This window comes from Enhydra lutris, unplaced genomic scaffold (assembly GCF_002288905.1).
Source record: "Enhydra lutris kenyoni isolate GAN:26980312 unplaced genomic scaffold, ASM228890v2 scaffoldscaffold4, whole genome shotgun sequence".
Taxonomy (NCBI): Eukaryota; Metazoa; Chordata; class Mammalia; order Carnivora; family Mustelidae; genus Enhydra; species Enhydra lutris.
In genome coordinates, this window is record NW_019154088.1 from 9,449,139 (window position 1) to 9,463,470 (window position 14,332).

At 44.0% G+C, this 14,332-nt stretch overlaps 1 protein-coding gene across 3 annotated transcripts; it reads right to left on the reverse strand.

Annotated features, from left to right (window-relative positions):
- Positions 1-1,555: 1,555 nt before the first annotated feature.
- Positions 1,556-11,113, reverse strand: LOC111160209 (coiled-coil domain containing 32). Of its 3 annotated transcripts, none has more exons than XM_022523127.1 (4): positions 11,060-11,113; positions 9,410-9,665; positions 4,967-5,123; positions 1,556-2,212 (listed from the first exon to the last, which is right to left on the reverse strand). In XM_022523127.1, exons 2-4 carry the CDS (start codon positions 9,651-9,653, stop codon positions 2,074-2,076), a joined length of 540 nt encoding a protein of 179 aa, XP_022378835.1. In that variant the 5' UTR covers positions 9,654-9,665; positions 11,060-11,113; the 3' UTR covers positions 1,556-2,073. The 3 variants fall into 3 exon arrangements, with proteins under 3 accessions (XP_022378835.1, XP_022378827.1, XP_022378840.1); XM_022523119.1 differs by having other exon boundaries at positions 11,043-11,090; XM_022523132.1 differs by having other exon boundaries at positions 9,410-9,660; positions 11,043-11,069.
- Positions 11,114-14,332: the final 3,219 nt, after the last annotated feature.

Genomic DNA, 14,332 nt, shown 5'->3' on the forward strand with positions numbered 1-14,332 from the left:
TAAATGGTGCTTCACTTTTTTTGAGAACCATCACTGGGGCACCTGGTGGCTCAGCTGGTTAAGTATCTGACTCTTGATTTCAGCTCAGATCTTGATCTCAGGACCGTGGGTTCAAGCCCCAAGCTCGACATGGAGCCTGCTCCCCCATCCCCCAAAAAAGTGATCACTTAGGTTGTCACCTCTAAGCCAATCAGAAATCAGAACTGCAACTCATTGGACTCCCTTTTGTGGCAATCTGCCTCTACTAAAAAGTTAGGTGAGCAGGGAGCTGAAGATCTGGGACCTTTGTCCCATACCCCACCCAGGTTTTCACATGGGGCTAAAACCCTTCCAGTCCCAAAGTTTCTTTTTGGTTCCTCTAACTCAATTCTCCACCTTCTCACACTAATATGTGTTAACTAGGTAGAAAATGGGAGGTAGGGAAAAGGCAAAGCTAGAATCTCGCCTGAATTACTGAAACACTATTTTCTGGTATGGATACATTCTCTGTCTGATGATGGGCTGCTCTTTAGGAAAGTGTTTTGAGACCTTACCACTTTTTCTCTTAAAAAAAATTACTGAGAAAAGAGTAATTTTTGTTTATCATGCAGGGAGAAGAAAACTCAGTCTTTAAAAAAAAAAAAAAAAAATTCTGTCCATCCACCTGAAAGCCATCAGATGGCCTGTAGGAAGAGTGTGGTCTAGCACCTGAACCCCGGGCGGGGATGGCAACCTGCAAGTCCAGGGTCAGGTGACTGTCAGTGTCTGGCTTCCTCAAAGTGTCTGGGAAACACAAAGGGTCACTCTCTATGTCAAGGGAATCCTACTATTAAAAAGCAGGAGGAATAAAACTAAGACGATCAATTAAAAAAAAAAGAAAGTATGTCTCCCCAAATTCATTTAATTCAGCATGTTTATCAGATTACCTGGTTGATTCCTGTTCTTTCAGACAAAGCAAATTTGATTTAGATACAGGCACGTGTTCTCTGCAGATTTTTGGGGTTGCCCTGCTAGTCATTAGGAACTTGAAACCTATTACCCAGGAAGAAGCTCCATGGAGCCACAGCCACAGAATCCTGGCCACAGAATCCCACCCTCAGAGCACCGAGGTCTGCCTTGTTGGAGGGTGCATGTTAAAAACAGAAGGCTGGCAAAGGTAATCTGCTCTCTTACATCATCATTCACTTGTCTTTACCTCCTCACTGCCTGGGAGCATCTCTCTGGGTGGGGGAAGCAGGTCGAGAGCACCACACACATGGCTATTCTGATGCGAAAAGTTTTATAGGGACAACACAGGCTAAACAAGAACACTATAAAGGAGGGAAACACAGGTTCAGTCAGGAAAACTGCCACAAGTGAGCTTGGAACTATTCAGGAGTGGTGTCAAATACCAACACCATATTTACAAGTCTAATTTGAAGCCTGACCCTTTTTAAGTGCAAGAGGAAGTTTGGGGAGAAACCATGCATGAAATCAAAAAATAGACATGTACACACAAACACCCAAGTTTTCATACTTTTGCCCGTTTTCTCCACAAAGAACAAACCAGACCCATAAAAGTGAAAAGCGCAGCCTCTTTTCCTCAAGTCTCTGTATTTATTACAAACTTCGAGAAGCCCCACGGTGGGCTGTGGTTCCCAAGGAGGCAGACTTGATTCTCCTTGGCCCCACTCACCCCTGACAATTAACCAAGGGAATGCTGGGAACGCAGGCAGGAACATCCAGAAGAGGAAAGAAAAAATATGGCTTACTTAGCTTATATGTTAAACCCAAGGGTATCAGTTTCTCCAAATACTTTCATACTTGCTGCTTCGCTAGAGTATTAGCGGACTTCTCACCTGCATCGACAGAGCTCAGGCAAGCTGTGAGACCCAGAGGAAAGCAGTATGTTGATCCAGCATGCACGGGGGCGGTCACTTTATCCGACAGTCACACACGCCAGCCCCAAGCAAGTCCTCGGGGGCCCACAGCTGTTTGCTTTGTTGAGTGGGAGGGTGGGCTTTCCCCCTCCCTAGATTTCTCCTTGCTGCTCCACCGAGCTCTCTGCTGTTCCCTCTGGACCCAAGACAGCTGCTCTGTGTGTGTGTATGTAATTTATTGTTCCGCTGCTGCTGGCTTGTCCCCAGCCGCTGGCTTCTCAACCTGGGACTCTGGAGGAATCAGATACTGGACCTCCTCTGTACTGATGGCTACTTTATCTGGCTGGAGCCACCTCTTGAAATGCTCCAAGGTGCTAGGAGAGAGCAGGAGGATAGGGCGGCTGCGTCAGACCCGGCTGATTAATTACTTAATGATTATCTCAGTTACTCAAATGCTGCCTTCCCGCCCACCACCAATTTCTTCCTACAATTGTTTTTCACTGCTAAGGGGGGGGGGCGGGGGGATGACGATACCCCTCTAACAGCTGTGCATCCTGGCAGCTCAGCGGCATAATTTACCCCCTAGTGGGCACTGGCTATAAGCAGCACCAGGCCCCCTTCAAATGCACAGCCTCTAAAGGCTTGGCAAGAATAGCTGGAGAAAAGCTTATGCCTCGGTCCTGTCTTTTTTCCCTTAAAACCAGAGAGGGAATTGTCCAAGGGAGGAAACATTTAAATAAATGCCAAATTATTAGCGAGCATCTTGAAATCTCCCGTACCTGAGGCACTCCGAGACTCCATTATACTTAAAGCAGTTAGCTGCACAAAGCATCATTTTTGTGGGTTTTTTTTTGTTTGTTTACTTCATCCTATAGCACGTCCCCAAGATGGAAACATCTGCGTGGTAATTTCTCCCACAGAGAAATAGCCACTGTGCCAGAGGGCTCTTTTTGGGTTTGGATCTGTGAGGAGGGGGGAAAGGGCCCCCTCTCACCTTCCTTAAGTACCCAAGACCCTCCACTCTAATGCTTACAAGATATACATAGTAAACTATAAATAATGACAAATAACGGAAGCCTTATTCTATGCTCTTCAACAGCCCAAAGTCTTAAGCCAAGAGGTCAAGCCATTACCAGCAGGTTTCAGACGACTAAAATGGCAGAATCGAGTGATAGCCAGGAGGATTTCTCAGCCCATTACTCCTCTGCCAAAGGCATTGCCATGAGGAGAGTCACCTATCTGTGGCCTTCACTTATGTGAAGAACCACAAGGTTCCACTACAAGATGGCCTCTGTTTAAAAAAGAAACTCTGACGTCTGCAAATAAATGCCTATCTACTGTTTCTGATGCACTTGTTCTAACACTCATAGAAAGAAGTGTTCCCACAGACAGCAGCTCAGGGGAAAGGGTGCCCACAGCTCAGAGGCCCAGGGCACTCCAGGAGCATTTCATCTTCATCTCCCACACTTTTCACAGAATTGTTTCAGTCGCTTCTACAGAAAAGGGAACATCATCACATCATTGTAAGGTACTGACAGTCATACAGAAACATTAACTCGAGCCTTGGTGCTGATCTGCTTTCAAAAGAAGAAGAATTTCTACTTGAGAATTGTGCAGGAGCAAATTTTGTCTTTTCTTCTCAGAACTGGAAAGGAGGCAAACATTCAAGGGGAGAGAGAATAGAGTACCAAATGATCGATGGGTTGGGAATGTGTGCATCTTCAAGTCTCTTGTGTTTAAGGGGAGTTTAAGGCTCAACTGGGTTGTCTTCAGAGACAGAAAAGAGCAAAATGTGTATGATTTTCTGAACCCTCAGAAGGTAGGTAGTTGGGCTGACTTTAGATGCCACATTAATTTCTGAAGAATCTGGGGGCACACTGATGCAGTATTTAAGACAATGTAAGTGAAAATGCTTTGTATGTTGAAAAGTAAAATGTAACTATCAAGTTTTATTCACCTACAGTCCCCGACTTCAGCAGCTGTTTTATCTGACATCAGGGGACTCTTAAAGTCAATGTTAATGATGTGTTGCAAACTTAGGTGATGTTTCCCTAAGACCTTTTGTTAACATTCAGGCTTTTACTTCCCTCACCAATTTTTTATTTTGAATAATTGCTTACTGAACTTTAAAAGTCCAGTAGGACTAACACCCATGGCTAACATTTACATTGTACTTACCAGGTGCCGGGTCTGTTCTAAGCACTTGAGACACTGTAACTCCTTTAACACTCCCCACAGCATGATGAGGGAAGAGCTACTATTCCTGCTTTACAGAGCAGGAAACTGAGGCACACCCAGGTTACTTCCTCAAGAACATACAACCAGGAAGTGGCAGAGCCTCTTTCTCAGGTGTCGAGCACCGAGCACCATTCCTCTCTTTGCGGCAGAAAGCCCTCTTCTCTCTGCACCCAGCCCATCTGCAGATACTCCTCAAGTCCTACCTTCTTCTCTGGCACAAACACCAGAGCCCACAGGGAGCTCAAGAGTCTCTCAACTCCCAAAGCATGTTCTGTCACTTGCACTCACCCGGCTCTTTTCTTATGCTGCCTTATTTCGTTAGGTATGTCTTTATAAAAATTTGTTGTCTCTCCCCAAATAGTTTTGAGGACCAAGAAAAAATGGGGGAGGGATACTAAAAATTCCTTACATCTCCCCGCCACCCTAGCACCCTCAGCCCCATAACATCATGAGTAGTGCCTTCACACAGTAGATGCTTAAGAAATTCATTCATTTAGTCTATACTAATTTGAATGCCTGAGATATGACAGGAACTCTCTAAGGCGATGGCTAGTCAAGTAAGACACAGTTCCAGTTGTTGATCGTTACAACTTTCGTAAGCATGCTGTGTACTTAGGAATGAAGACCATGCTTTATCCTCAATTCTGTTCAATCTGTGATCTAGATACAGGCGGAGTATTTGCTCTTTTGCAAAAATAATAATTATCAACACCTGCTACTGGACTAAGCAAATAGAGCATCCGTCAAAAGGACGATTTTGAGCTTAGAAAAGCTGATGTTGATATCAACCAGTATCTGGACTCAAATGTCACTCTCCCCGAATTCTTTAGAGAAAGAGAAATGTCCCCAATGCAATGCTGTCAACTGGAACTGGACTGAGAACCAATTACCTCTCATCAGAATCAAGTCCATCCACAAAAAATTCTGATGCTAACTTCTCCTGCAGGAACCGATCCCAGCATTCCTTCTTGGCTTGGGCCAAAGTTCGAAGCATGTCCTTGGAAGTCACTTCCTGATTTAAACCTTTGATTCTTTTCAGCTTCTTCTCTAAAGAGAAGAGGAGAAGCAGCTTAACAAGGAAAGTGAGTATGAAATAAAACTAAATCTGAAATGCAAGGTGACAGGGGCGTCTGGGTGGTTCAGACGGTTAAGTGTCTGCCTTCAGCTCAGGTAGTGATCTCCAGGTCCTGGAATCAAGCCCCAAGTCAGGCTCCCAGCTCAGCAGGGAGTCTGCTTCTCCCTCTCCCTCTGCCTCTTCCCTTGCTTGTGCTCTGTCTCTGTCTCTCTCTCTCTCTCTAATGAATAAATAAAATCTTTAAAAAATAAAATAAAATGGAAGGTGACAACTTAAAATTTCTCTCACTAATGAGTACATCCACACTCCCTGCAAAAGAGCCCATTTTTTTTTTTTTTAAGGACAGGTAAAGGGAAATATACATTTTTCTTTTTTCTTCGCCATGTCTTAATTCTGTATTGTATCAAATACATGTTTAAACCCAGAAAGGAAAAAGGCCATAGGCTCTCATAAATAAATCAATGGCACATTTTCCTTGAAATCGCAGAAGCCAGCAGGTATCTCTCGAAAGCATTACTTGTTTTCCCTGGCTTGACATGTGTCAACTCCTTGAAAATAGTCTCTCTGAGGAGTTAATGGTTTTTCTTTCTCTTATAATGACAAGAAGTAGTTTCCAAATCTCATGAGAAAGAATTAGAGAAAATGATGAAAGATCCAATGGTTCATTACACACTAAAATTGACTTGATGAGAACGCAATAAGAAGAGACCTTTAAGATCTCTATCAGTGATTAAATTCTTGATTAAAGAAAGGCAATCTCCCAACATTTCTAAAAGTTACTCAACTTGTGGCCTGGATGTTGGAACCTAATAAAAACAAACATCTTGTAATCCCAGTGAGAGTGGTCTACATGGCTTCTTGATGATAGATGTTTAATTACTCGCCTTTGCATTTTAAGTGTAATTTAGGAACAACTAAAGAATAGAAGGAAGGGGATCACCATTTGCCTTCTCCTTTAATGTAGTCTTGCCTTCAATGATAATGAATGGGTAAATGATGGCCTTTTGGAAGGGGAGGGGGAATATCAAGCCCAGACCCAATTGAAACTTTATGATTTGCAATCCTGTTTTCATTTCTAAACAAGCCACATCAGCTAGCACCCACATATCAAAACAAAAAGCACCTTCAGTTGCTGCAAGTTACCACTAGGAGCTCACCCATGCAAAAAAATCTGTACTTGATAAATGTTAAATATTTGAGTTTTTGCCTTCTTGAGGATGTGAAAAGAATTATATGGATCTCACATTGAGCTGGCTAAGTTTTTAATTGCTGCTCATAGTGGAGTCTTTTTTTTTTTTTAAGATTTATTTATTTACTTGAGAAAGAGCATACATAGGCATGGTGGGGGGTTGGGTAGCAGAAGGAAAGGGAGAGAGAGAACCTCAAGCAGACTCCCTGCCAAGCACAGAGCCGAACCAGGGGCTCAATCTCATGACCCTGGGATCATGACCGTGACAAAAATCACGAGTGGAATGCTCAACTAACTAAGCCACCCAGGCGCCCCACATTCTTTTTGATTCAGGTCTATCTGGGAATAATTTTATTGTCTTGCCTTGGTTCTAAAGGTGGAAGGTACTCTTTGGGGCTTGAAAAAGTCTTCCCCCCCATGGGGCGCCTGGGTGGCTCAGTGGGTTAAAGCCTCTGCCTTCAGCATGATCCCAAGTCATGATCCCAAGGTCCTGGGATGGAGCCCCGCATCGGGCTCTCCACTCAGCGGGGAGCCTGCTTCTTCCTCTCTCTCTGCCTGCCTCTCTGCCTACTTGTGATCTTTGTCTATCAAAAAGAAAAAAAAAAAAAAACTAAAAAAAAAAAAAAAAGAAAAAGTCTTCCCCTCTCTGAGTGTGCTCAGTCCCTAATTAGGTGTGATCTAAGTTGTGCAGGCAGAAAGAGGCACCCCTGCATACTCCCAGCCTGCCTGCTACTGTCTCCCAGATTCTGCCACAGGCAAAGAAATGGCTCTTATCCTTCAGAGAATGAAAACTTTTTTTTTTTTTTAAAGACTTTATTTATTTGACAGAGACACAGTGAGAGAGGGAACACAAGCAGGGGGAGTGGAAAAGGGAGAATCAGGCCTCCCGCCGAGCAGGGAGCCTGATGCAGGGCTCGATCCCAGGATTCTGGGATCATAACCTGAGCTGAAGGCAGACGCTTAACAACTGAGTCACCCAGACACCCTTAGAATGAAAGTTTTTCTTAAAGATTTTATTTATTTGAAAGAGAGAGAGCACAAGTGTGGGAGTGGCAGAGGGCGGGAGGACATGGGGCTTGATCCCAGGACCCCAGGATCAGATCATGATCTGAGCAGAAGGCAGATGCTTAACCAACTGAGCCACCCAGGTGCCCCCAGAGAATGAACTTTTAATCATCTTTTAAAAAAAAAATTTTTTTTTTAACATCTTAAAGTAATCTCTACCTCAATGTAGAGCTCAAATTTACAACCCTGAGATCAAGAGCCAGGATCTACTGATTAGGCAGCCAGGTGCCCCTTAATCATCTTCTTCACTGATTTTAGAAAAGATCTGTGGAGTTTTAACCTTCCAAACCAGTCTTCACCAATCAAATCATCACCGAATCCATGAAAGTTTCTTACAACCCCTGGGCACAGAGTACCAACAAGCCACAGGATCTGGTTCTCCAGCTTTCTTAGACTGTTGCTGCTGCTTCTCCTTATCATTAAACTGATGTTCTGACTGCCACAGAACAGAATTGTCAACCTCCTTGGCCACAGCTGCAAGTACTACTATCCTAACTTTGGTAGCTTCCAGAAAAATTTCACATTACACCTGGATGTTTCTTGTTATCCATCATTCTACTTGTGTTTTTCCCACATCTTTTTCCTCCAGTACATCATTAACGAAACTCCTTTTGTTTTTCCAAGGTATTTCTTAGAGATCATGTAAACTCTATTCTGATTCTTTCTGCCCTTCCTCAAAAGGTTCTTCCTAAATTGCCTTTCCTTCCTCAAATGATTATTCCCAGGTTTGGTTTTGTGACACATAGATGGGCCTCATGGGTTTTTAATAATAAAACGATACCACAATTCTAAAGCAATCACTTCCCTAGACTGATACATTTCTTTCTCCTTGAATGGGACAATCTGACTCTCTTTCCTATATTCCGAGTCTCTCGAAATACTAACACTTAAATACTAACACAAGACAGCTATTTGAGGAAATATTTGAAAAATTAAATGACTAAAGAATTATATGACTAACAAGAGGTAGAATTATTTTATGTCAACATGCTCCCACTCCAACAATCAATCCATTTAATATTATAGTTTTTTCATACAGTAGTTTTTCAATATAAGAGTTTCATCAGAAATCCATGTGCAGCTCTGGGGAACTTTTCTTTCAGGATGGCATAATGTTTGACACTTCTGAGTTATCTGAATATATGGGCAACCGATAATAGGCAAGAGGGTTCCACAGGATGCCAAGAAATGAAGCAGAATTCAGATGAAACAGAGGCAGGAGGTAACAAAGACTGTTTAAAGGGATATACAAGGAAAAGGGTGCCCCTGGGGTGCCTGACTAGCTCAGTCAGTAGAGCATGCAACTCTTGATCTCAGGGTTGTAAGTTCAAGCCCCACGTTGGGTGTAGAGATTACTTAAAAAATAAAATCTTAAAAAAAAAAAAAAAGGTAAAGGGTGCTCCTTGCCAACAACCAACCCAAAACACCTCCTTAGAATTACATCTAATACATGTGGTGAGGACAAAAAATAGTAATAATAGAGGGGCGGGGAATCTGGGTGGTTCAGTGGGTTAAAGCCTCTGCCTTCGGCTCAGGTCATGATCCCAGGGTCCTGGGATCGAGTCCCGCATTGGGCTTTCTGCTCAGTGGGGAACCTGCTTCCTCCTCTCTCTCTGCCTGCCTCTCTGCCTACTTGTGATCTCTCTATGTGAAATGAATAAATAAAATCTTTAAAAAATAAAAATAAAAAATATATGTAATAGAGGGGCGCCTGGGTGGCTTAGTCGGTTAGGTTAAGCGTCTGCCTTTGGCTCAGGTCATGATCCCAGAGATCTGAGCCAAGCCCCAAGTTCCCCACCATGGGCTCTCTGCTCCGCCGGGAGCCGCCTTCTCCCCCTCACCCACTTGCGGCTCTTGTGCTCTCTCGCTCTCTGTCAAATAAATAAACTAGAAATCTTTTAAAAAAGAATAGAAACTAGGTGATGAAAGTGAACTTCCACATGCCAACATGCTTCCTTAAAACCACCGACTTCTGATTAAAAAAAAAAAAGCCATCTAACTTACCTAGAGTTGCTAAATACACTTCTGAATCCTGCAAGGGAGCCCAAGGCTTTGCAGCCGGCTGAACAGCAAACTCTGGGGCCTCCCTTTGGCCTGTGCCCACAGGGTAAGAATCCATAAAGGAGTCTGAGAAAGCATTGCTGGCACCATCTTCTTGGTCAGGATTTGGCAGACAGGAACAGATTTCAGCCCAAAGATCAGGGCCAGATCTTGTGGCTGTAGAGTCAATGCTCTCAAACATTTTCATTTGGAATCTGAGCTGAAAAACATGAAGGACTGGCTTTAAGGATATATTATAAGTATGCAGTACTCAGATATTTGTTTACCCAGTGAAAGAAGGTGAAAATGTCTTTTATTAGATTCCTATGTTACAAATATAAAGATGACAAAAGGGCAATCGGATTCCTCTTCTGGCTCTGCACTCAAGTTGTTTTCATAACAAAGTTTCTTTTTAAAAATGAAATGCCTACAAGCCAGACACAAAAGGACAAATAATGAATGATTCCACTTAAATGAAGTACCTACAGTCAAATTCATAGAGTTGGAAAATAGAATGGTGGTTGCCAGGGGTTTGGCAGAGGAGGGTATGGGAGTTACTTTTTCATGGGTACAGAGTTTTAGTTTGGGAAGTTCTAGAGAAGGATATTCGAGATGGTTGCACAACCAGATGTGTCAAAACTGCACATCTAAAAATGGTTAAAATGGCAATTTTGTTATATATTTCATCACACACACACACACACACACACACACACACACACTTCTAAGACATTCCCAGTGGAGACAACCATGCTGCACTTCTTTCCAAAGATCTCCATCCTGTCCTAAGCCAATTAAATTCTGTTTTCAATAGGACACACACTAAAGGCCTTGCAGAGTTCCAAATACACGAGGATAATAAAAATGCTTCTTGGTGAAAACTGTAAGAAATGTCATATGCAAAACTCCATCTGCTCATTACATGTAGAAAAGCTGGACTATATACCTTATTATTTTATAAGTTCTTATTTTAATAGGCAGAAACACTAGAAGAGACATTTCCATCAGTTTACAAACGAAGGAACTGAGGATCAGAAGGGTAACTAGTCAAGGGTCCCTTGCTGATGGTGATTCCTTGACTGGAAACCAGACCTGTGCCACTCCAAAATCCACGTTCTTATCCAACACCACACTGCCTGGGACTTTCACAATTATCTAGTCTTAACAAAATGGTTGACACCTTCTTTTCAGGAGGGACCTTTTAGATTAGGAAGGCTGCCTGAGGTAAGGTTTGAATAATTCCAGGAGTAACAGTTCAGGCAAAGCAGGCGCCTAGAAGAGGGGACAAATAAGTCACAGCGGCCCTGGAAGAATTGATGCCAGGGTCCACGATAAACCTCCATCCCCATCCCGAAGTCGTTTGAACCCACCCAAACCAAAACTTTCCTCTCACCGGGGCCCGGGTCCTTTCCCCCTCCTCCCTAGAAGCCCAGAACAGCACAGGGAATCCTGGCGTTCAGACCCGGGGCTCAGTCATTCTGGGCTCACAAACTGGCTGGAGGGGAGAAGTCAGACCCCGAGGTCCCTCCGTGGTATCCTGGGATGGGACTGGGGCAGAGGATCTAAAACGCTGGGCACCTTTATCCTCTTCACCTACCGCAAACGCCTACCCACCAGCTCACAAATGCTCGGTTAAGTTCCGGCGCGGACGGGTAGGAAGAAGTAGGGGGGCGGAGTCTCCGAGTGACGGACCCCGGGAGTCCTCCAACCACCGCCCAACCTGGCGATGTTCTGTGCGTGGATTGGCTGACAGGAGCTCGGCCGGGTAAGGAAGTGAGGAACAGAGTGAGAAAAAGAGGTAGGCGGGACTTGTCGCGGGGATACAGTGGAGTCACATGCCTTGGGCCCCCACCTTCTCTGAGACAGGTTCCACTAGCGTCTTACCTGAGTGTTCCTCGCCCGGAGACCGAGTCCTCGGGCCATCCTCTTCTCGGAGAGGGAAGCCCAGTTGCCCAGGTCTTTGAGTTTTCTTGGTTACCTGAGCAAATTCACCTCCTCGGCAATCCTCTGGGTGGGTGTTTTGTTTCTGAAAATTTCATCCCTTTGCTACCCAAATTAGAGCACTCCGGCGGCTCGAATGGGGAAGGAGGAGACTACTTTCCTTAGTCTTACAGGAGACCCAGGTCCCATTAGCCAAGTTAGGCTTTCTTTTATTCATTTAGTCAATAGACACCGAGCACCTCCTGTTCTAAGACTTGTGTTAAGCGGTAATTCAAGACCGGTAAGAGTTTGTATGGGTCCCAGAGTCTTTACAGCCAAATGTAGGAAGGTGCACCATAGGGGTAGACAATTTTACAAATAACAGCAAAGAGTTATAGAAGATATGACAGAAGTGTGGCCAGTGTACATAAAGGAGAGAATGGTAAGGGAGTATGTCAGATTTTTTAAAGGAGATGACTTTTGGGGCGCCTGGGTAGCCCTGTCATTTAAGCGTATAACTTGATCTCACTCAGATCTTGATCTCAGGGTTGTGAGTTTGAGCCCTGCTTTGGGCTCCACGCTGGGGAAAAAAAAAAAAAAAAGAAGATGGAGATGTCTTTTTTATATCTTTCAGAGCTTAACATTTCCCTAAGATGTAACCCTTCCTCCCCTACTCTCCACCCCCAGTTTCCAGGCCAGTTAACTCTCTCCCAAAGAAACATGTGACCAAAGGCATTAGCCAACCATCAGTAGACATAACTTGACTGAGGCTATAGCCTTTAGATGTATCCAAAGCCAATCAGCGTAGTTATGGTTAGTAACTACCACCATGAAAAGAGAACTCTGAGGAACTCTGCTGTTCATATTTATAACCATCCTTCACCATCCTTAGCTATGCAAACAGAAGGAAGTGGAAAGCAAGAAGATTAGAAAGCAAAGAAGCAAATAACAGGCAAGATTTTTTCAGGGTTTATTCATAGGAAATAAGTAGGTAGTTGGGGGACAAGTCTATAAGTGAGAGATTCCCCAGAGTCCTCCAACTGCCACTGGACTGGAGACATGAATCTGGCAGCATCTGATTCATAGAAAGGGTCACTGTCATAGGTTTATAGGTGTTTCATCAAGCTACTCTGTGACGTTCAAACTCATGCCATTTTCCCTGATAACCTGCTCACCAAACAAACTCTTGATTACAAATGTAGCCTCTCAAATATCTTGAACAAGGAGGAGGGTATCTTGGATGCATGGGTGGCACATTCAGTTAAGCATCTGCCTTCGGCTCAGGTCATAATCTCAGGGTCCTGGGATTGAGCCCCATGTCCAACTCTCTGCTCAGCAGGGAGTCTGCTTCTCCCTATCCCTCTATGTTCAGAGGCATTGGGGGATTTCCTGAGTCCCTTGGTGAGGTTTAGACACTGTTCCTGCTGTATATACATAGATACTGCAGCTGGCATTGCTGACTGACCACTGGACACAAGAATCTCCCCTACTGTTAGCTCTCCGAATCAGATGTTTCCAATGCTATCTTGTTACACACGGGCTCTACACTGTGCCTGCTTCCTCTACTGTGTGCCTCTGAACTAATGGCCCTGACTGATCAATGGAGCCCAGGTGATGAACGCCCAGGCTGTAAGGGAATCTGAGAAGTCCAGTTTCTGGTTTCCACATCTTATAATGTGGGAAATTCCTCACACAAAAGAAGAGTGTTAAGAAGATGCTGAATATCCCCCAAAAATGACAAATGTCTACTCTACATGGTCTATACCAGCGCTCCTCGAATGTTAATATACAGACATAACATCTGAAGATATTGTTAAAATACAGATTCTCATTCAGTAGTTCAGGAGGAAAGAAGGAACAAGATTCTGCAGTTCTAGCAAGTTTCCAGGTGTTTCCCATGTTGCTAATCCAGAGACTGCATTTTGAGGAGCAAGGCTTTATATAATCCCACAAGGACTTCCTCTCTAGAACGTTCCAATATCTCATTCCTTGTCTGTGCTTCAAACACATTAGGAAAAACATTCTTAAAAAAAAAAATTATTGAAATAGAATTCACATTCCATACAATTCACCCTCTTGTCATGTAGCTGGTTCACAGAGGCCTGTCTTCTCTTTTTTTAAAAAAAAAAAAGATTTTATTTATTTTACAAAGAGAGTAGGCAGAGAGGCAGGCAGAGAGAGAGGAGGAAGCAGGCTCCCACTGAGAGAGAGCCCGATGGGGGGGGCTCGATCCCAGAACCCAGGGATCATGACCCGAGCCGAAGGCAGAAGCTTTAACCCACTGAGCCACCCAGGTGCCTTGAGGCCTGTCTTCTCTTGATTTGGCTGTTTCTGAACCTGTTCTCCAGCTCTCTTTATTTTATGAGGCACTACTACCCTTTCAGTAATCGCCTCTCTGATTAAGTTAACCAGAGTTGGTTTTGTATTTTGCACTTAAGAACACTGACAAATACTTCTGATCCACTTGCCGTTTTAACCCGATAGGAGCATATGAAAGGCAAATGGGAGCTTTCTAATCCTCAGGAAGGATATATGTGAAGACATTTCTTCTGGGCTGTGCATGTTTAGATACACATGTAACAGCTTTATTGAATTATAAGTCACTATAATATTCACCCTTTAAAGTATACAACACCGCCCTTCTTAGTATACTGAGTTCAGCAATCCTCATTCTGATTTGTTTTGAATAAAACTCCTTTCATTTTCCAGATCCAAGGGACTTTGGGCGTTATCTACATGGAATCTACACTTTTGATGAGTCATTCTCACAGCCTCCCCCACTGAACTGACTCCTACATTCACTCTCACTGCTTCTCAACTGGCAACTCAACACATTCGACCCCACTCATTCAACTCCCTCCGTCACTCCCTCTCTTTTCAGTCCCAGCCTCGACACAGGGCCTCGCTGATTGGCTCGTGCCCGGTGACGTCCTCACATCGCGACCCAGGACCTGGGGCCGGCTTGTC